Here is a 24,072-nt window from a genome sequence, read left to right as displayed (position 1 = left end):
AAAAATTGGTGATATTTCGCCTGCGGATATCGAAATGTTAATTATAGACGTTACGTTGGTCATATAGTTGTTTTATATTTCTCATTCTGAGCAACTCTTTGCATCCTTTTTTTCGTTTCACTAAAAAAAGGCTGAACAGAATTTTTACCCCTTATACTCCAACTATGATAAGTTCACAAGGAAATTTTAATGCTTTAAAGTTCTACTCTCACTGATATTTGTGTTTTATTTTCTAAATAAGATTTTCCTCACCAGGCAAGTCGTTAACACTGTCTCTAAAAGAGAATTGTTTATAATGTTACCTTTTCTTATTAATTATTCTCTACAGGTTAGTACGCATTTTTTGTAACAAGCTTCCTCATTTAAAAAATGAGATTTTCATGTTCTTTCAGCATCACTAAATTTGTATGTGTGTTAATTCCGAGTTCCTTCCACTAACGATAAATTCCTGTTTTGGTGGTAGTATTGACGCAGTGAAAGCCTTTTTTATATTCCCAACTACAAATAACCGGCCTCGTTATCGATCAGAGGTCATGTAATGCGACGTTAAAAAAGCTACTGCGGCAAATCATTTTTATGCTGTTTTATAATTATATCCAATCTGAGAGAAAAAAAAATTGCGAAATGTGAAGGGAATATTATCTCTGGAAAGGAGGCAGCATTCGTCAAAAACTGCCTACCTTAATACAGATGGCGTTTTCAAAATAAACCAATTTTTTTTTACGAAATTCTTCAAATTTAGATTAAAAAGTACTATATCTACCACTTGTGAATGTGATTTTTGTTTCCTACATCCGTAATTTCGTACAGACGTTTTATTTCCATCCCTTGTGTATATTTTTTAGTGTGTTTTCTTATCATATCGGTGTTTCTCAGATCTTAGTACTTCTGTTAAAATATTTCAAGAAATATTTACTTTCGTGAAGTATTTTGATAGGAATTTAAGATCACTTTTTGCTTATTTGCAGAACATGTTATTTTTATAATGCCCACCTTTGGTTCTTGTGAATGTATTTATAGAATCATCGACATCCAAAACAAGAGATTAAGTCTATTTGTACTAGAAAGGGGGTGTATTTTACAACAAACTTATCCCAAAGTGTTGCTCAAGAAGGGCTAAAAATTGATGATGTTGTGTAACTTTTTATTCTCATCACTACATAACTTCTTTATTTCTGTATCATATTTCTGATCACTTTCATCAGCGTAAATTAAGAGATTTAAACGCTATTTTGAGACATCCAGATCCTAAAAATTTAGGCATATTTAATTTTAGCACTAATTTTAGTAATTATAGTGAAAGATCAACACGTGCTTTATAATTTGACTAAAGAAGGGAATACTTGAAAAAAAGTTTAATTCTAACAAAAATTACCAATTTCAGTGTAAATCATATAAAATTCAGAAAATGTATAATATGCACACATGCAGGAAAGCAGACAGACATCGCAGTCCTTATTCTGTGAGTCCGCTGCATGGCTTTTTACCTTGTAGACAGATGGACTAAATATTTTGATAAGATAAAAAAGAATTTTTGATACTTAAAATTGCAAATATTTGTTTTCCTTTTCTTTTCTTTTTTTTTTTTTTGTTATTATGGCAGATGAGGATAATTTTTAAATTTAAATTCAAATATTCCTTATGTTTTAATTTTTAATTGTACCTTTAATTATTTCACGATTGTGGTAATTCTTTGCCTATCTTTAATGGTGGGGTCAATATTACTATGACGTAACAAACTATCTACAGCTTAAACAGGACCATTTCATGCCGCAAAATATAATGGCGTGAAGTTGTATACATCTATGTAGTTAATGCCAGTTATATCGTGATTACAAAACGCCTTAAAAACTCTGTGGCGATCTTAAAATGCTCGCCAACATTAACTGTACATTTTTAATTCGGCCTCTCCCCCAAACATCGCTTTCATTCGAAATAAGAATCAATCATACTGTTGGTTCAAACAGTGGAAAAAATCAATGGTGTTGTGCCGATATCATTTCCCATATGGACAGTGTTTGGATGGGGGAAAGAAGCATGTTCAATGCATCGATTTTGATTTTTTTAATAATTCCTTGATATCAACGAATAGAATAAATAATGTACTCCACATAGAGGTTTTTTATTTCCATAGATGCAAAATACAGTGTTTTCCTAACAAGAAAGGGTTCATCAAGCACTTAAATATGTCTATATGGTCTAAACAAAGCAAATATAGTATCAATAATCAATAAAAACACTTGGTTAAAAACAATTTATTTTCATTAAATTGTTTTTTCACGAAGTGTTTTCATTGATTATTGATACTTATTTTTGGCTGTAGACTTAAAGCAAATAAAAATTAAGGACTTTTCTAATTTCTTAGTGGTAAGAATAATCACGATTGGTCTCCTGGCTAAGAAAAGATATACTCTAACTATTTAAAATTTGGATTTACAATAGGGTAACTATATACGGTAAAGTACACGGTGAATCTCTGTACATTTTATTATATTTTTTCCCTATGCGAAATGTCGCAATACGAAGAGATAGTCTGTACTGGCATAGCTAGATAAACCTGGTCTCATCTTTCACATATCCCATTTAAATATTTTCTGGTCTTGGTAATATTTCTCACCCTTTCTCACCCACCCTTCGCGTGGACAGGCAGATAGAATACGACTGTTACAGTGGAACCTATATTAACGTTCAACTCCATACATCGGTCACCTCCTGATAAGCGGCCAGAAAAGAAAATCCCTGCCAAATTCATGGTCAAACTCTTATAAAAAACCCTCCATACATCGGTCACCTCCAATCAACGGCCACTTTCTATTGTGCCGATGTCTAACTTCACCTCTATTAACGGTCAAAAAATATCATTATGCAAGCAAACGAAAGGAAAAATAAAAACAATTATTTTTTTTGAAATTTTGTACCGAGGTCAGTAGTATGCGAAAGGATCTTTTTCGTAACTTACTCTAGCCACTTTAACGTTTTCACATGTCCCCTTGCTTTGATCATGAATCATTCTTTGAGCCCCTCTCCCGACCAGACATTTTGACAAAAAAGCATATTCATATAAAACCTCCATACATCGGTCACCTCTAATGCAACGGCCACTAAGCTGGGTCCCCCAAAGTGGCCGCTATTAGAGGTTCCACTGTACAAAAGACTATGCCCTCGTTACTGATCAAGTTGAAATCATTCTTATCCATTTCTTTAAATAAAGGTTATGCAACCAATAAAATCCATTGCTTTCTGGATGCCAATATTATCCAAATTTTTACAGACGATCGCGTCTTTAATCGATCATTATATTGATTTTCTGCAACATTCTGTAAGCAAACATGTGCTTGAGATTCAAAAAATTTAAAATAAGATGCATTTAAAAGTTTCCACAATACAAACATAAAAATGGTAGAAAAAGCGAAAACAAACTGAATAGAAATTGAATAAAGCAATGAGGCATAAAAATCATGCCGAATTTTTTTTTCACATTCAGCATGACTGAGAAACAAACGCTGTGGTTATTTTTATTCAGAGGCGTTAATCCATTGCAACACGATGCGTGGCGTGATTACTGACAACAATCACAGGTAAGGGAGAGGGCGAAGCCGTATCTCTGTCCTTGCAGTGCTCGCAGGAGTTTGACAGTAAAACACAATTCTGCAACTTTAAATCTAAGTATTGAGAAATTTATAAAAATGATTGTTGTTTTCTAAAATGTTATGACAACAGATATCAAAACAAACAAACTTTTTTTTTATTTTACATCATTATTTCCTTTGATTAATAATTTTTATACTTTATAAGACAAAGAAAAAAAATACTTTTGGGTGAAATAATGTTTCTGCATAAAATTCTTGTAATAAGAGCGGTTTAATTTTTTTAATTTTTGTATGTGATGAGTTATGGTTACCTTTAAACTATAAACCGACCGCGTAGATATACAGTACAAAACAGTCTCACGGTTGGGCCACCTTAATTCCTAAGGAATATGTTTTAGCAACCACGTATGAACTTTCTAGGTCTTTTCCACCAATTCAAACTTAAAATGGATCTCTCAAAAACAGATGTGTTAGAGAAGACGGAGTGGACGGAGTAGGGGGCGTCATGAAGGGAAAAATGTACCTCCTTGGCTTCCAGCGGATGTCGTGCTCCAGACATTCGCAAGTCAAAACGTTCAATCGATGAAAGAAAAAGAAAATAACCCTGTTTGCATTTTTATTTTTGTTATGAATAGTTTCTTCTATATAGTGTGCTGTAACACATACACGATACTGTCGCTGCAACTTCATCATGACAACCTGTCTGTTCAAATTGATTTGCATACTTGCCGTCTTAACCCCGTTGACTGTACAAAATCGACGACCCAACAGTCATACACAATCCAGAAAATATTTGCATGAAAAAGACGAGATCGCAAATGACGAGAAAAAACAAAAAGAAGAACTAACAGGCAAGCCTTTTTCAATTAGTTATAAATATTATTTTTTCACGGGCTATCGACTATTAAATATATTTGCTCATAAGGATTCTAAGTGATAGGAACGTAAAATAACATGACGTTTTTGTTTTCTAAATCCTCCATGTACTATCAATTTAGAAAACGGTCTTCCTGATTTAATGTCTTTGTTTGGGACCAAAACAGCAACAGGAACGCAGTATAAACTATTTGGATGCACATTGGATGTGGATAAAGAACAATGCAAAATAAAATTTGTTCCGCAAGACGAAACATGCCAAGAAAAACTATCCATCTCGAGATTGTTTAACTTTGTGTTTAAGAAGAAAAAGCTGCAGAACATCACTGGAAGTTATTTGCCACTGCAGAACTTTCAAATTGAGCATTTTCTGGTCGATAAATGTGAAGGTGACATCGAATTCAGAGCTGTTGCTAAAGAAACGTTTGACATCGTTAGAGAAAAGTTGAAGGTGAATATGTCTCAAGTGTTTCCTTCAATGATCCGGTATTTGCCTTTCACGTACTTTTAGCCTAGCAGTAAATATACTGCTGTGAAAAAAAAGGATTTTAGTCCATCGGGATTCTGCTTTATTTTTTCATTACAATTCATGCCTTTAGCTGTGATCACTCTCACAACAGACTGAGAGAAAGAGAAAGAGATGACAAATTTTTTTTTCTCAGTCATGCAGCCTGCACTAACAACTACAAAATACTTGAAAATTAAAAAAAAAAAAACAATTTTAGGACACATTAACTTTGTTCGATATTTTTATGTTTATAATGTGGTTTATGTTTGTGTTACAGGTAAAGAAGGCGAAACTTGAGATGTCTTTTAACTATAAGAAGCTGTCAGAATCATTCTCTTTTGATAATATTGGAATTGACATGAAGGGAGAAATACTTGTCATAAATAAACTCGTTCCAATTGCGCTTAATAAGAAACGTGGTTCTCCTGAAGGAAAATTCTCTGCAAAAATTGACGAAATCACGGCATCTGATTTTGGCGCCTTATTCACTAAGAAAGAAATTGTCGAGGACGATGCGCCTGAAAACACCAGCATGCTTACCGACGCTGTCATTAAAAGTCCAAGTATTACCGGCAGCAGAGACGTCAACGGTTCTTTCGAGATCGTCGTTAAAGGCCAGGTCGACGGCATCAAAGGGTTAGGGCCAATCACATTGTTTGTTATTGTTCAGAAATTTCAAAGCGAACCGACGGCTGTTGCTATAGTTGCTGACGTCAAACAAATCAGTCCAACAAAACTTTTGTCGTCGCTTACTGGCAAGAAACTGAATGATATTCCAATTATTAAATACATTACTGTCAATGTTGCCATTGAGTTTGCCAACAATGATATGATGTTATTGAAAGATGCCGAACTAAACAAACTATTAGCAAAATACATCGCCAATGCTAAAACGGTTGCCAAGGGTACGAAAATTAAACTCGACATTCCCGTCAAAAAGATATTAAAGGAAGTCAACAGCGCAGCGTCGTTGAAACACGTGCCGGATTCAATGTATGTTCAAGTTTTCATCCATGAAGGGAAAATTTGTTTTAAGTTTCCTGATAACGCAACTATGGATCTCCTCAACATCGCCGTCGCGTTAATCCCTGCCATCCCTGATGTTGTTTTCAACAAAATCCTCAAATCTTCTCCTAAAGTTCTCATTAAAAAGTTCGATGTGAATGTAGCCACGAAGGAAGTTGACCTGCTCCTAGTCGCACCTGAGCAGGTGGTACTAGGAGAGGATTTGATCAAACTCAAGACAGCCGAGTTTGAATTGAAGCATATCCCAGATGGACCGTGGAATTTTAGGGTTAAAGCCGAGCAGCAGATAGGTGAAGCTATTCTTCATATTTTGGTACAAAAGAAAGGGGAAAATTATGAATTTAATGGTGAGGACATTCTACTTTATTTTAAATGCGTTCATAGATATCAAGGTAAAACACATTATGTAAGCTATCAATAATTGTTAAGACACATTAGGGCTGAGAATCTAAAAACAATTGGCTGTTATTCTCAGTCAGTGTGATCAGAAAGACTGATTTAATCTTGTTATGCTTCTCAGCCGACAACCAACTTTTACGAATCTGCGGATGACTTTTTTCGGCAAACTGATGTATTTCGAGCAAAAATCGTCGTAAAATGGTAATAAAGAAGTAGGAATAGTAGGGATTATTGGAATAAGTTCGTCAAAGTTATGGGAACAGTGATATACAGCTTTGTAATTGCTTAAGTTCAAAGCGACGTTACATATTAAGCGGAATGAATTTTTTGTTTGTTTTAATTTCTTACAGGTTTCCAAAGGCCAAAAAAATATATAATCCAGTTATAATCCAAATAAAAATAAACAGGGAATTTAAATTTCCCCTCGGAATCTTGAAGATTTTTAAAAGATTTCTAAAAGAAAGGTATATGGTAATGCCTATCTACCTATCTGTAATAATTTTTCAACAACCTCAGGTAAGATAGCTGACTTATCAAGCAAAGAGCTCATCAAGCAATTTGGTGGTGAAGACATGGACGCATCGCTGTTGTCTAAGTTGGAATTTCTTGATTTTGGCATCAGAGATTTACAAGTCAATGCAAAGTTTGGTGATAAATTAAAATTGCAGTAAGTTTGCTATCTGCTTTATTTTTTGGTTTACTTAATCTTTGACTGTGCACCTTTTTTTTGTTATGAATTCATGAGGCGTCCTCCTCAAATAAACGCAAGTGCAATATTTAAAGAAAAGAGACAGTTAGATAAAGGAAAGGATAACATATGTAAAACTGATATATAGATAAAAATCCGTTGTATTAATTTTTAATTTGGGACTTAAAGTATCGTGCTGCGCGACACCAAATGGATAGTTCTACTGTAGAGCATGTGCGTTTTTTAAAATAAAAAGAAGAAGTCTAAGACAAGATGTATTTTCAACTGCTAGCACGCGAAATATTAAGGAAAATGAAGACAGTATACTGATAGATTGAAAGGGATCTTGCTAAAGATTTTTTAAAAAGACTCTTTAAAGAGGCACAATATAAAGGTCTCCAGAAACATTTAGATTGAATCCAAAAAGTATGTTTCTTATAAAAAAATACTACAACACTTACACTGTCAATAAAATTATGGAATCTACTAAAACTGAAAAATATATTTAAAAGGCAATTTTTAAAGCGTGGCCTTGTGGTTATGGAGTTGGCTTCGTAATCACAAGGTCCGTGGTTCGGTCCACAGCGCGGGCATGTTTAGCAAGTGTCTTTACCACAGCTACGGGTCAACCCATGCCATGTGAGGGAAATTGGGTAGGTATTCCCGGTGTATACTTAATGTATATATTCCGAACACAGGACCCACATTGATAACAGTGTTTCAAACACTGAAGTGGCTATATCCTGTATAAATATTCGGAATAATAATAATAATAACTTTGCGCCAAACACATTAAAAATTACAAAAAATGATCAGTAAGTTAAAAACTTAAAAATAACATTTAAAATAAACTGGCTCCGTCCCATTGAATCTTATGTAGCTACAACTGAGAATAAATCCTCCTAAATGTAAACTTAGGGGACAGCTAAACCTATCACGTCCTGTAACCAGAACGGTTCGTTCTTCATAGTGCTAAAGGAAATCCAATTCTCTTTGGCTGGGAAGACATACACTTCGAAGGATTCATTTTTGATACGGAGAAGAAAACTGATGCTGTGTCTAAATCACAACAAAGGCAAGATATTGAAGATGGTGTATTAGAAGAGAAAGCAAAGGAGACTGCAAAACCGGAAGCAATTATTCCAGAAAAATCAAAGTACGAGAGAAAGATGGCTTTTGGAATCGTCATGAAGAACATCCGACTGGACGATATAGTTTTGAAACTGTTTAATAAAACTATATTGAGGAGAAATTGGTTGTCGAATCTGCGTGCAAGTATAATGCTACTTTCTCTTTTTTGATAACGTAGAGGAAGGAGAGAAATTCATGGTGTTCTTTGATTATTGTTTAATTCTAAAAGACAGGAGCTAACGCTTGATATTTAAGTACATTTTCGAAACGTTAATTTTGGTACTTGTTCGTTACTTCCAAAGAACGTACAGTTACAACTGTAGGACATGCTGCATGGGGGATTAGAATCTGTGATAATACACGAAGGCAATCCATAAACCCTTTTCCTTTTTTTTAGCCATCATTACAATCAACATAATTCTATTTCTATCATACCTGGGATTCAATTTCCTCTTTTCAGATAATCCTAAGAAAATTGTTATGTGCATATACTTCTTCTAAATAGCTTTGCAAATAATTTTTTTTTTCACCAAGGATACGTAGGTCTGTATATAACACAGACCAAAATTTTTGTATTTTCTGGACCAGCATTATATTGCAGTTCACATGCATAACGTCCTTACTGGTACTTATGACGTCATTTTCTATGTATATATACATAGACTCGTGAACATTTCAAGTTATAGACCTTTAGTTCCCCTTCTCGGTGTTGCACAGGCCTTAAAAGTCCAGTTAGCCTTAATGAGGTCTAAGAAAATTCGCTTTTTTAGTAATATACCACTTATAAAGCTTATAAATTCGCGTCAAATTTTAAATTGATTTATAATAAATTTAAAGTATAATAAATTATAATTATAATTTATAATAAATTTAAATTGATATCAATTTCCATTAGGTTTCACCATCTCCAACACAAAGGCAACGAAAGAGATTGATTTCACTTATTCGGAACTGAAGAATGTTTTGAAAGTGAGAAAAGGTATGTCTTTTAGACGCAGTGTGTGACAGTAGCCAGTAGTAGAAGATAATATGGTTAAATTTTAAAAAAAAGATGTGTTTAATAAAGATATTTGCAACTTCAATTTTTTATACACACTACCGAAATGGAATCTTTCTGTTTGTAAAAGCTGACCATAAAGCTTTAGCTGAAGATATTCGGAACTAAGTATTAAAGATGTCTCTCAATTAGAGAATCCGGCTGTTATTTTTCCTATAGCTGAATTGCAAATGTCTGCAATTTTTAGTATATGTGCGCGCTTCTTGAGGCAACAAGAAGGACGACAAAAGTCAAATCAGCTATTTACAGGTTGTTAAGAAACAAGATTGAAACTGCATTAAAATTGTCTTTCTTGGCTATGATCTTCGCTGTTTAATAGCAGACTAATTAATTTTAACGCCATTTTTTTGTCTTCTGTTTCTTTTGTTTCTTGCCTGTGCATATGTGCGCACATGTCCACTGTTGTCGATGCAATACCAAAACATTACGTCACGCCGTCACTTCGCCTATATAAATAAAGCGTTTTATGACTTAGTTTTGTCACTAAACACGTTTCTTTACTTCAATTTCACCATTCACCAACTTTTGCCACTTCTTTCTTTGTTTTTTTTTTCTTAGCGAGTATTTTTAAGCAATACATTGTTCTTTGGACTTTTGCTGATAAATTTTTTTCAATAATTTTCCTGCTTTGTAATTTATCATAGGAATATATTTCACCACCGAACTGACCATACCGGAAGACTGTAAAGGCGACGCGTTATGCGAGGTAGCGAGGGAAAAGATGTTACCAGGAACTAAGTTATATCTAGAAGGTGATGTAAACACTTGGGGGATGGAACTACGTGCGGGATACAGAGGTGGTGGTTTACAATTGGGTGATAATATTGTATTACATAAAGCACATATAGTGATCAAAATTGCGGTGGTAACAGAGGTGTATATTGAAGGAGAATTGAAAATAAAAGACCCACCATTAATTTTTAAAGGTACGTTAGCTTGTCTATACCAACTACAATATTTAGGTTAAATTGCAATAATCTCAGGTGAGCATCGCAACATCGTAATATACGTGAGAAGTGCTTCACGTATGTCCTGTTGCACTTACATTACGGGGTGATTATGGTGTTCGGTCCCAAAACGGGACTCTGTTTGCTGTACGCCTTTACCGCGTATAATAAGGTTTTAAAAGTGTTGCAATTTTTGATCGGTGTCCCCTGCACCGACTGCGTATCATTCGATGACATCCTGTCGTACATGCTAGTGTAAAGGATATATGCTATAGCTATGTTCTTTGTAGTGTTTCTTATGTAGACTTTTCACTGATAATGTTTAAAAACCTTGGCTACAATACTCTTTTCCCAAACTAAAATTCTAACATTATTTTCAAACCCTATTTATTGGCTAATACTTAGGCAAGCTAGCTGTGGGAGTCACAGGTCGTGTGGAACTAACCTTATCCATGCTGGGAATGTGGAAACGTCCATTTGGTTTAAAGTTTGTCGCATTTGGTAACATCGAAGCATCAGTTGGAATATTACCCACAGTACCCGTACCAAAACTAGGTATTTTGATAATGTTCCCTTTGTTTCCTACAAGTTTTGGCCTTTTATTGTATAAATTCTATATTGGTAACATGTTTTTTACTTTGCACTGTCCATTTATCTAATACAATTCAGCGAAATATACATAACACCTTCAAATATTACATGAAATTCCCAAATCTAGAAGAAAGTTTCGGTAACAGTGAAGGTCTATAACTTGAGATTATCGCAGACCGTATATTTAATTTAATTATTCGATTTCTTTGAATTTTACCAAAAATCAGAGAGAAAGGGTCGTGCTTTTTGCGACTTTTGGGTAACTTCAAAAGATAATTTTTTCCACTTGACCAGAAAATTTTTTTTGCAAAAATTAGCTAAATTATTTTAAACAAACGCAGGGATAAACAAATGTTATCCTTGTGATAACGTCACATTGAAATCCAAAAAAATAAAACAAAAACCTTCGCTAAATATTTTGAGTCAGTAATATTAATAACTTGCGCAAGATTTGGTCATTTTTCACTGACTAAATTCAATTATCATAAATACTTTTTTACCGACTAACTTTTGTTTATTTCGTAAGATATAAAACACATGAAGTGGAGTTTTGCAACATTCTCTTTTTTAAATCACATTATAAACTAAAAAAATGTCAATTGAAAATACCCAACCTTTGTGTTTTCTTATTTTTGAGGCACTTGATGTGCTATAAACAGTAAAGCTTAAGTGATCAAGGAATTAAGCCAGTGATGATGGTCAAAATAAAATCAGTAAAAGATTTTGAACCGTACAAGTTTTAGTCCCCCTTTTTATTACCTTTTTTTGCCAATAAGGGTCTATACCTGTGCCAAATCATGTTTCTTTGAATTTTTGATAAATTCTAACAAAAATAAAGATTAATAAATCACGTCCCAGGCTGCTTCCCTGTTCCTCATAAATCTCACTGAGCGGGTACACAGCCGCTGGATGTTGCACGTAATGTTTTAAATTATTATAGGTTTGTCTGCAGAAGTACATGTTGGCAAGATCGGTAGTGGTAATGAAATTAAAGTAAAAAGTGCAATCGGATTCCACCCGGGCAATCCTCTAGATAATTTCTTCTACGCAGAAATCAAACGGATTACTTTATCGGAACTGTTCAGTGCATTCGGATTCAACTTAGCATTACCTAAAGCTGTTCTGGATTCTGGATTTCCAGAAGGACTAGTCGTTGCATTTTCAACAAATCCAAGAGGTAAAAATGCCCCCTAAATCGTCATCTGTATTTATTTTGTTTGTTTATTTTACACTATTATTTTCATGGGGGTTTATTTCTTCGGATTTTTGTGAAATCCGAAGAAAGATATCGAAGAAGCGAAAGAAAACCTTCATATTTCTCATTTCGACCAATGAGATAAGTCATCTCACATCAGATATGATGTCGTATACAAAATAAGTAACATTGTAATCGTTAGATACGAGTCTCTAAGTTTGTTTTCAATGCCTTTTTGCAATGACAGAATACCGCTAGTTATGATCTTTAATAATGTTTTTTGAAATACTTTTTCTTAGTGATCTAGCTAAACTGCATTTTAGTGCATAGCTTGTTTTTGCAACTGTGACCTTAAGTAAAGTCACGTTTATTGTGCCCTGTACATTTATTGTGCCCTCCTGCTCAAAATGAATTCTCCAATGAGTTTGGTTTGTTTCCCTCCGTGACAATACTCCTGAGTGATGTTTATAAGCAAACGTGAAGTGTTCCACCCTATCACAATTGAATAGAGAAAGTATTTTACAGTGTGTGGCTCAACTAGTTATGGTGGTCATATATAAACTCTCTTACGCCTCACTTGATAATTAAATACCCAGTTGCAATAATGTACTTTGTATTTCGACAAGCGGAACAATGGTAAACCATGATAGCAGCTTGGTATCAAGAAATCGGCGTGACAGGCGAAGCTAGCAGAGATATATCCAAATACTGTCGCATGATTAGTGCTTAAAATTCACTTCAATAGTGACATGTAACCGCCGATTATAGCCTTTCAGATTACCAAAGGCTAGTATTTAAGTATAAAACATTTTGGGGTCAGTGCTAAACATAATGACATAAGTACCGACAAAAATAGACAGTCACATGATTAACATGCGGCTGTTAGATATATTGTACTAAAGGGTTAAACTTTCTGGTAAAATCATTTCGCTAAATGAACTTAAAAATGCGAAATGTCATGCCTGCAAAATATTTAAGGAGAGATTCGCGAAAGTATATTTTACTGACTCAATTTTCGAGAATCTATCATTTATTTATTTCTACAGATAACACATATATTTGCTTTAAAAAATGTTTTAAAAATCGAAGGACGATGTTTTTTTTTTGGACTAGCGAAAATTACTTTAGGCGCGTGTGAATTTGATCTGAAGCCGTGTCTTAGGATGCTATGCATCCATGTAAGCTCCAGTACCTTTCTGCGGATTCAGATCGTCTGTTAACTGTATTGTCCAAAACGGATAGAAATGTTATCTACTCCTTTTGTCACTTTTGTTACTTAGCCTTCTCTTAATTATTGCCACCAGTCAACAGTTTTGACAACAGTTTTGTTTCTTTTTTATAGGAAAAGAAATCAAACATTTAAATCAGAAAATCGGGATGGGTTTTCTTCTACGTGGTAAGGTCAAAATTCTTGGAATAGAATTGGGCTGCAACGTTCATGTCAATTTTCCACGAGAGATAAAAGTAGCTGCAGATATGTCACCAATAAAGATTGGAAAAGGATTGATCAAACTCCAACGATCTAAAAAAGATGGAGAAAATGGACCGAAGCTTTATGTCATTGTATCTCTGAAAGAGGTATAAAGGCTGTTTAATCTTAAAACGGGGAAAAAAATGTCTAGTAAATTGTGGCTATCAAAAACTGATAATATTACTGGTTGGTACAATAAAAAAGACAGGGATACTTTAAGCGCAGAATTCTAATAAAATTTGCAAAAATTTATGTCGCGAGATTTTTCAGAGCATCGATTCACTAAAGTCTCCAAACGCAAAAAATACTTTTTCCTTCAACACCAACAAGTTCATAATTTCCCCTATTTACGATTTTACTCACTTAGGTAGCGGTAAGGATACAAGGCTATGTTCAAGTTCTAAGTATCGCAGCTGAAGCATCGATTGACATATCAAACAAAGGTATATTCCTTTATATCTATGGCAATCTGTTCAACCTAATAGAAGCTAACGTTACCATATCAGCACCATATGGAAATGGCGAGATATCAGAATCACAGTTCATGGTGAGTTTCCAATCACGCAATATATGTTTTTTATGTCGTCTTGCAATATCTGTATGTTGTCTATCAAGCAGATCAATTCGTGTTAAACTTACTTTCACCAGTTCGTTCTCAGTTGAAAGCTCCGGGACGGTGCTTTCAAAGCGCACTCTCAAATCCTTTGGATTACATAAAGCATCTAATTCCAAACCTAGCATACGTTTTATTTTTCTAAATCTAACATAAGGGTTCAAATTGAGTCAATAAGTTATTGGTTAGGTAGATAACACTTCTTGTTATTTTTCTAAATCTAACATTCGTTTTATTTAGGCCCTATCTGATTTATTTCAACCACTATAATCGCTTTTAATGATTCTTTCAGATGTGCTGTATAATATTTGTAGATATCTAATTTCACTGCGCCCCTAAAAACACAGGTACAGGTAAAAATAGGGTTAAAGAATACGGAAAAATGTATTACTGACCAAAAATAGCAAGTGCGATTTATATTTAGTAAGTCCTGTGGAATTAAATTATTTACGAGTAATTTACGAGTAATTTACGTGTAATTTACGAGAAATTTACGAGTAATATACGAGTAATTTACGAGTAATTTACGAGCAATTTACGAGTAATTGGTGGTTTTGCAGTATAGTTTTTGAGAGACCAAGGGTTCAAATTGAGTCAATAAGTTATTGGTTAGGTAGATAACACTTCTTGTAGCTATCGCTACCACTTTGACAATTCATCAGCATGTGAAAAGAAAGGTGCAAATGTTAAATCTAATAGCCAATTTATAATGAAATTACCATTCTTTTCATCAAGATAGTAAGCCTCGTAATTCATTTCAGGTAGGCGCTTGCCTTTCGACAACCATTGCTGACATCACGTTAAAATCAAAGAATATAGTTACCCATGCTGCAGAATCAACAGAGGAAGCAATTTCGAAGACTACAAAAGAAGCTGAGAAGGCAGGTACGAGTGTAATAAACCAAAACATTATGAAATTGTCCAAAATACTTCAACCAAAGAAACCCTTGTGAGCGAGGCTTTCGCGATTTTCAAGAGTCTTAGTTAAAGTATATCTCGTGTTGTATTTCCAAAAATTTTAATTGATTTACCCAGTAATGGAGATTCTGTTACTTGTAACTTGCTTACACAGACCAATCATTTTCACCGACATTTTATGTGTCGCATCTTTCTTCTGCTATTCTTAATGCAATAAAAACAAGTATAAGACCTTAGCAATGGTGAATAATAAAGTTAACCTAAATCATCATCTCAGATAGTCGATTAGTCGATAAAGACTATATTCTGTGCATGTGATCTAATAGTTTTGCCGATATATTTTGTGTCCACATTACTGACAAGTTCTCCGGCATAATGTTTTCTTTTTTATTAGATACTTGGTACGATGCAGCGCATGGTAAACTAGAAAAGTGGTCTGCAGCTATGGAGGAGAAACAAGCTGCAGTGCAAAGGAAATCAAATAAATTGGAAGTTATTGAAGACGTATTGGATGATGATTGTGTGGACAAGTGCGATGATGGTAAGCTTGTAATTTTATCGACTAGTGGCCTTGGGAAGGTCGTGGATTCAATTCTATGTTGACTTATGCCAGAGACTATAAAAGTGTGAATCGATCCTTTTCTGCTTTAGGTATCAGCATGATAGTAGAATTAATTTCTGATAATTTTTCACGTCTATTTAAGAAAGCAATTTTCACTGGTGTACTCTATTAAAACTGGAACCAGTTTTTGTGAAAAAAAGAAGAATACACACAATGTCTTTTACGATTTCCTTTAGATTAAAATTAAGACAGTTGCCACGATGCTAAAAATGTGCATAGTGAATGCTTTAATAACACTATCTAAGCCACTGCACACAGGCAATATTATGAATATAACGCTGATATATCGAAAATCTCGATTATATAAACTAAGCTCCGTGTTTTTTGTTTTTAGTGTGCCTGGGTGGTCCAACTGTTATTGAAGATTGCGGAACAAAATTTGGAATAACTTATCCTTGTGTTGAATGGGATGACTGCAAGACAATGGTAGAAGACCCAGTCTGTCTTGCTAAATGCGCAGGTGATGAAATTTATCTGGAAGGGAAAGCAATGAAGAAGAAAGTGACCATACAAGTATATTCTTCTTCTTCTTTTTTCTTTTTTTATTTGGTAGATCGGTCGGTCGGTCGGTCGGTCGGTCGGTCGGTCGGTCGGTCGGTCGGTCGGTCGGTCGGTCGGTCGGTCGGTCGGTCGGTCGGTCGGTCGGTCGGTCGGTCGGTCGGTCGGTCGGTCGGTCGGTCGGTCGGTCGGTCGGTCGGTCGGTCGGTCGGTCGGTCAGTCGGTCACCTTAATCGTTATTTCCATCTCTCGTTTTAGATTTTAATAAGCGCGATTGAGGTGATCCAAAAAATCCTAGAACTTGCAAAAGGTTTTGTGGAAAGATCAAAAGTTTTAATTGACACAACTGAAAAAGCAGCCTCCCAAGTGGAAAAAGCGGCAGCGGCCGGTAAGAAAGCCATGTATGCAATCGCAAAATACACCAAGGAAAATCTCATCGATATTCATCACATATGCTTTAACACGACGCTGGAAAAAGCTGAATCAGCATGTTTTGGAATTTCGGTTAACGTAACTTTGGGAGGAAGGAAAAATGTTGTGCTTGACACAGATGCGTGTCTCGATGTCAGCTTTGTTAAAAACATTGGTAGCGCAATCACAGAAGAATTGTTTCCAGGTATACAGGATATCAAAACCAGGCTGGACAAAGCTAAGGATTATTTTGAAAAAGCAAAGGAACGGAAAGAAGATTTAAAAGAATATTCTAAAGAAAGTGAAGAAAAGGAGAAGGAGCTAGAAGGAAGAATACAAGAAGTAGAAGAAGAAGACGAGGAAGAAGAAAAAGATGAAGAAGTCTTGAAAAAGGTGTGAATCATTTTTATTTTTGATGATTTTTGATTTGAAAGAAAGCAAAGTTAAGGCGAGTGTAAAGGAAAAAAATGATTTTTTTTTCGTTTTTTTCCGTGAAATCAGGGCAAAATATACTAAACTTTTTAATTATGAGTTTTTTTTCCACAAATTCCATCTGGATTTAATTTTATTTTGTTTGTTTATGTTTACTCGCTAATAGCGCTGTGATGATCTTTGTAACACTTTTTCTGTGTCATATGTGCTCACGTGCGCATATTTCCTTCAAAACAAAAAAAAATTTTGAAGAGCTAATGTTTTTCTCACTTTCCAAAGAGAAGAATATCACACTTTAAAAATAGAAAACCTGTCAAGTGTAATTTCAATTCAGCAAGTAGCCGCATGTGAGAAAAACTTCAAAACTTTAAAACTCTTTTTCTCAGTGTTTATTTTTTGATAAAATGGTATCTACATCTGAACTTTCTCTTACAAAACTAAATAACGTTTGTGTAGGAGAGCTGTTTTGAAAGCTAAATAATATATCTAAAAAGGTTTTTTTTATTTTTTGTAAAAACGTGTTTAAATTTTTTTACAGCCGTCTATGTGAAAGAAAACAAGTTGAAAAAGTAGCATTTGGAAGAATATGAAATAGTAAGAAAACTATAAAATTTGGAACAAAATAGTAAAAACCCTTTTTAGATACAGCTCAGCTGGGAAGAATAGTCAAAAAATTTTGAAAAAAAATCCAGCCGTTTTGTAAGAGAAACATAAGTTAGGAGAGACTGGGGTAAATTTTGTATACACCTAAACCTCAAACGACCTTAATATTTTTCCCAAAAGATTATATCACTTAATTGAGAAAAATAAGAGCTTCCAAAATATCTACATATCACATTATGAAAATGTTACTTAGAGATGATATTTGGATTATAAAAATCATGCGCACTTTCCTTTACACTCGCCTTAATAGACGACTCAACCTTTGCTCACAGCTCTTTTTTGCGCCTATGATACGTAGGGCATGTTGGTTTCGTAATACCGTCTCATTACCACGTCGTGTGAGAGAGTGCAGAGAGTGAGATCGTGGACGATGTTACTTTGTTTCCTTATTAACAGCCGTATTCTGTCTGTTTGCAAAAAACACGTCTTGCAATGTGCACACGAAATAACGTGTTATTTACAGACGGGGGACCCTGTGGATTTTACCACAGGTCAACGGCTGGTCTTTTATAACATCAGTGTTTGCTTTATAGGAAAGCATTCATAAATTTGACAGACGAAGCAGAAGTATGGCGTACATACGCCGTCAGGCGTACACAGACCTACCACCTGTTCTCATCCATGACGATTTGACCATGGATGCTTTTGACACGAGATCACCGTGGGCATTTTCACAAAATGACTCACCATTCACATCGCGCAGAAATTCAATCCGGGTGCAGAATAAGACGCAAGTCAGTCACAGTTTAAAGGAAACAGTTCCTCTAGGTAATTATATAACATTCTGATCTGATTGCCAATATAGGACGCCGCGCTGTGATTGGGGCTAACTTTTCAGTTAGGTTCGTTAGGTTCATCTAGAGAATTTGGGTTTGGATGGGGGTAAAGGGATATGCTACTCCCTCTTAGGTTGCTACAGTCCAGCTATACCAACTAAAGATGTTAAATCGCCGTCATGATCACTGTAACCAACTATCATTTCATCTCCATTTGCGTCAGATTCTAAACAACTGCAATCCCCTTACAAATTGATAGCGTATTCCCATTAGAGTCTTGATACTATATTACAAGGCACGTGACTTTTTTTATAGATTTTGATTCGTTGGAAGATCCCGAAGATGAAGACGATTGTATCAAATCAAAAAAAGTGATGGGTGTATACTCGACGATAGCTGAGACAGTTGGACTGTTTGCTGACAAATTTAAGGAAGAAAAGGAGAAATACTTACTTGAAGCCAGTCGTTATGTAAAGCGGATTAATAACGTGGAGAGAGGCTTCCTTGAAAAATGTAGGATTTTTGTTAAAAATAACGGCCATAGTACATTAATTAAGACAAAAAAAGAAAAAAACGAGTTGAAAAAAAGTTAAAATAAAATTATTAGTTAAGCTTCTTGCACACATTAAGTACATCACCCGTCTATAAACAGCTGATGATGTACTTAATGTGTGCAAAATGCTTAATTAATATTTTTTTTAACTTTTTCTAACTCTTTTTTTTTATTTTTGTAATATTTTATATTTTGTCCATTCAGGAAAATAAACCAGAGCTGGTGTCATGTAGCGTTTTTAGCGGACAACCTTCTTTGACGTTTTATTTTTATCTCGGCATTGATCTTGAGTTTGAGGTTGAAGGATAACAATTATCACGCTTATTGGGACTTTTCATATTTCTCCCAATATCAATAAACCCTAAGGGCGAAGCAATTGCGCAAAAAATTCGTTAGTTAATAAAATAAGCACAGAAATTACGCATAAAAATTTTTTTAATTTCAGTAAAAAAACTAAAGAGTGCCTTTAACACATTTATACTTTGTCTAAAAACTTGATTTTTATTATTTTTTTCTGAAATTTGTATGAGGGGGATTTGAACTTGAGCGAAATACAATTTTTCTCGATGTGCGAAAATTAACACACTGGAAATGGCGAATAAGGTAGCATCAGGTACAATGTGAAAATAAAGAGAATTATTACAAAAAGTAGGTAAAGTATTTTATTGAATCTTCTGTGTGTGTAGGAATAACGAGTTTGTAATCAAGATTTATAATTCCCTACAGGTAGACAGAGCAATGTAAGCGAGGACCGAATCAATGATGCAATGCTCTTCATGCACAAGACGAGAAATGGTAGATATTTTGCTTTTTTTATGTATACCTGTATTCCGACTGTTCATGGGTGAGAAAAACTCGTACTACGGAAACACGCAATATACCATATATAACTATATATAAAGGACAAGCAAGCCCGTGAATTTATCTACCGGCTAGCGACTAATCTGGCTCTAATAACAGTCGTCAGTCTGTCTGTTAAAAATGATTGCACGCAGCCTTACTTTGGACCTTAACAGGCGGGGGAAACGTGTAAAATTGACACGGTAAAAAAAGTGCGACAGGTGACTTCCTATAGGTTTGTCCAAAGGTTAAAGACTACTTTTTAAAACGTAGTAGCTACATAGCAATTTCGTTTAAAATTTCTATGTAGGATTTGTTCCTTGATGTCAAAACCGCTATCTCTTACTTGACGGCTTGGCCTCGATGTCTAATGGCAAGAATTCCTGGGAGACGATGTTGTAAAATGGCTGCCAAATGACTACTTAATGAATTTGCAAAATATTTCCGCACGGTCTAGCAACCAGTATTAATCTACTCATAATTCTACTTTAGCCAAATTTTTAAATTTGCAGAAGAATAAATTCACAGTTAACAGACGGAAATTTATGAGCAGTAATTTCAACTTTCAAATTTGTCATCTTAAAGTTTTTCATTCTTCTGATTAAAAGAGATACTAATACTCTATCATTAAAAATTAATTATAAAAAAATCGAAAGAAAATTCCTGATTGAACTGAGAGATCTCTAAAAAGGCAACGAAATCTTTACTCCGCTAAAGATACTCTCATAAGAGTGAATCCTCTCGATCGTTTATTTCTTACTACATTGTCAATCAAAAATGACCCTAAAGAAGCAAATTTTTGAAAAACTTACTTACGAAATTACTACCTAGAAACTAAATCTTGCTAAAACACAGACAGACGCATTTTCTATAATTTAAAACATAACAGGAAACCTTATCGTACAAAACAAAACAAAGATGGTGGCATAACACCGTACGGCCATTTTAAGGCATATTTCAAAATAACATTACGTGTTAATAGTGAGCTATGCACAACTCATATATTTTGTTAAAAACGTAAAAATGTATAATCAATCTTAGATGTGCAAAACAAATTGAGTGTTCTAGATTTTATGCAATAGCCACTCATTTATAGAGTTTGTTTTGGTATTACGAAATTATCTTTGAAATACCTTGTGTCGTGTTTATGCTCAATCTCTTTAATAATACCCGTAATTTGTCTGTTTGTGCGCGCGAGAAAAAAATTTCGTGTTACAACAACACGAAATACGATATATAAAAGACTAGTGAACCTGTGGATTTTTCTACGGGTGACCGACTAGTAAAATAATGTTTTTCAACAAACGCTAACGGGTAGGTAGCATGAACATAAAAAATAAAATGGATGTTAACTTTACACATGTTTATAACTTCAACTTTCTTAAATCAAGGCTCAGATGATATTGTTGTAATGTTTTATTTATAGGAACAGCCAAGTGGATGCGAACAGTGGATGGTCAACTTCGACAACAAGACGAGCAACTTCTGAAAATGTGGAGGAAAACTTTCAATGAGATCGTCAAAGCGAACAAAAATATCGACATGAAAACATTTATGGAATCCCTCCAAAAAGTGTCAACAAAACTGGCGAAACGGCACTCCATACCACGTAAAAGCAACGCAGTCAATAACAAAATGGCTGCTGTATCACAGGTTGGTAAACATTTTTCCTGAAAGTGAGTCATATAGATCACCATATAGCATGTCACATCACAAACGGCTAGCAATTTCCGTCCTTCTCCGTGTTCTTTACTAGTTGATTCTCAAAATGAGTAGTTTTCTTCTATGACAGGTGTCCAAATGTTTCTAATTCTGTTGTATAGATTATTACACAATCGTGGTTGCTACTGTAAAATCTAACTAAAATTAGTAGTTAGATAAAATTTGCAGATTAAAGGGGCTATGAGATGGCTGTTGGTTTTCGACTTTATTGATTTTACCGATATTTAATTTATTTTAAACATCATAGATTATTTTACCTCCCAAGTAATACTAAAGGAAAATTTTCCTTTTTCAGAAAATAAAAATAAAAAAGTAGCAAATTCATCAAAAAAAATAATAGGTTGTTAAGACGTGTATGTGGTTAAAAAAAGCGTATAATTTTTTGCATGTTGGTGTGTTTATTACACGCCACTCTTCGGAAATTGCGGGGATCGATCTTATTAAATCGTTTTGTAGCTCCTTCAATAATACCAAGACAATCATTTTGGGAGAAAGTTGAAGCTTCTGTTTGTGTTGTCGTCAGTCTCAGTGAAGTTTGATTCCATTTTGGGAAAAGCCTAGTTTATGGATATGGGGTGGGGAGCGCTCTCACCCGGTCATTTATCAAAAAACCCGGACCAAATAGCGTTAATAGTTATTTTCTTTTTGGATTGTTCCTGTTCTGTCATTTTGGACTAAAATGTCTCACATTACTTTCGGTCAAGTCCCGAAAATGCAACCTTGACCCCAGGGCATCTTGTATTTTTTGACACCGAGACAGCGATTTGCTATCCGCGTGTCAGAATGATACAAGATGCCCTGGGAATGAGGTTGCCTTAAATGCACAGTAATCATACTGATAAAATAGAATTCAGAAAATCAATAATTCGTTTTCGCTTACAATGCTATCTATATAGATACACTGAAGCAAGTAAAGTTATTATAATTCTTGTTACTCTCTCATAGATTACTCGCGATCTATTATCTGGACCGTACGCACCTCTGAGTTCAAAACTTGCCTCGATTGACCAGCTTCAAAGAGACGTTGGTATTTTACGGAAAGCGATGGGTGCTTCATGTGCGGCTGCGTAACAAAAAAGTTTGACGGTTAAAAGCATGTGCGAATGGAAAAAAAATCTTCCAATTTTAAAAGCCACATCTGGTCAAGCAAAAATAGAATTTATATTTCATTTTTAGGGGTTATTGTTGGATTATTAAAACATATTTATTTTGTATAAAATCATGTTAGCATGGAATCCTTTTTAAAAGGACCCGTGAAAGAGAATTGCATTTGTAGCGCAATTTACTTAGAGTGTATGTTTTAGTACTACTATTTTTATAACATTTGTGATTACATAGTGTGATTTTTAGTCCCCATATTCAATTGAATTTGCGCATTTTGCATATCAGAAACACTTCATTTGGGTCGAATTCTGAACAGGGATAATGAGACCGTTACCGGGGCAAATTGACGAAATTTTCGTCCAGTGACCATTTTTTCGATAAAAAGAACTGTAACCCAATTTTTGCTGGGCTATTTTGGGGCTCCTTAATGCTCTCCATCTCCCTTAGTGATTCCTTAATGTTGTTTAACAGACAGTTTCTCAGGCCTAAAGTAACAACTTGGTAAAAAAAATGCTGATATCAACATTATTGCTAATTACGTCATTAAATTTCTCAAAATAGGTAAATTCAAATTTATGAAACTTAAATTTACGATTCTAAAGATATTTGGTATAATAAGCAACGGCCTGTAAAATATAATAAAATAATAGTAAATCGAAAGATGTTTGGACGAGGGAACAAAACCTGCACAGGGCAGCCTAACATACCAGCGTTCATAATCCGGTCAGTGCAACTGAACTCTTAAAATTGATTGCCATGGCAACACTTCAGTATATTGCCAAAAAAAATTTCCGCTAAATAAAGCTAAACAATAGCAAAATGTCAAGGTGTAGCAATAAGCCCGTAAAAAGTTATGAAAAAAATTAAGTAGCAGCCACCCAGTATAAATAGGGGCAAACATTTTCAGACTGTCATTTTTAAGAAACCTGCGCGAGTTTTTTATGACGAAATTTCAGGTTTTTATTTTCTTGATTTCTGCCTAATGAGAAATTTCAACCTTTTTTTAGATGAATGCATGTTGATAAAAAAAATTAAGATTTGAGATGTTATGTATCCAACGTTTTTACAGTAAGTTCGGAAGTGTGAACACGGACAGCAGTTTAACGTCATGCTTGGGACAAACGCGTTAAGCACAAGAATTCTTAATAAACAAAAGTACGCTGTTCTTAATGATCGTCTGGCAGTTTATTTTTAACGGCGTTTCGTAAAATTGGTTGGCACATTTATAATCTTTGATATGTCCTGCTTTACTGTAAATACACATGAATTTGAAACAAGATAATTTGGGATAAACAAGAAGAATTAATTGCAAGACAAGACAGGTAACATTTATGGAAAGCTCTGTAATTTAAAAGATCGTGTGATCGTCCAACTTGAGAACTCATTCCATTGTTTACAAAATAGCCACGACAAACCTTTCGCCTCAATCTCTTTATTTATG

General features: G+C 34.6%; 1 protein-coding gene across 1 annotated transcript; it reads left to right on the top strand.

The window, feature by feature from the left end:
- Window positions 1-2,300: 2,300 nt before the first annotated feature.
- Window positions 2,301-23,038, top strand: LOC130628792 (uncharacterized). The gene is made up of 21 exons (XM_057441801.1): window positions 2,301-3,578; window positions 4,240-4,441; window positions 4,589-4,917; window positions 5,252-6,347; window positions 6,916-7,066; window positions 8,058-8,362; window positions 9,114-9,197; window positions 9,920-10,201; window positions 10,628-10,777; window positions 11,754-11,990; window positions 13,351-13,586; window positions 13,847-14,026; window positions 14,854-14,977; window positions 15,405-15,551; window positions 15,967-16,145; window positions 16,389-16,934; window positions 18,170-18,404; window positions 18,728-18,925; window positions 19,692-19,760; window positions 21,232-21,458; window positions 22,473-23,038. The coding sequence occupies exons 2-21, from the start codon at window positions 4,282-4,284 to the stop codon at window positions 22,596-22,598; spliced, it is 5,061 nt and encodes a 1,686-aa protein (XP_057297784.1). The 5' UTR covers window positions 2,301-3,578; window positions 4,240-4,281; the 3' UTR covers window positions 22,599-23,038.
- The last annotated feature ends 1,034 nt before the right edge of the window (window positions 23,039-24,072 follow it).

This window comes from Hydractinia symbiolongicarpus, chromosome 15 (assembly GCF_029227915.1).
Source record: "Hydractinia symbiolongicarpus strain clone_291-10 chromosome 15, HSymV2.1, whole genome shotgun sequence".
In the NCBI taxonomy this organism is placed as follows: domain Eukaryota; kingdom Metazoa; phylum Cnidaria; class Hydrozoa; order Anthoathecata; family Hydractiniidae; genus Hydractinia; species Hydractinia symbiolongicarpus.
Note: the sequence above shows the minus strand (reverse complement) of the source record. Positions and strands in the feature narration are given on the sequence as shown.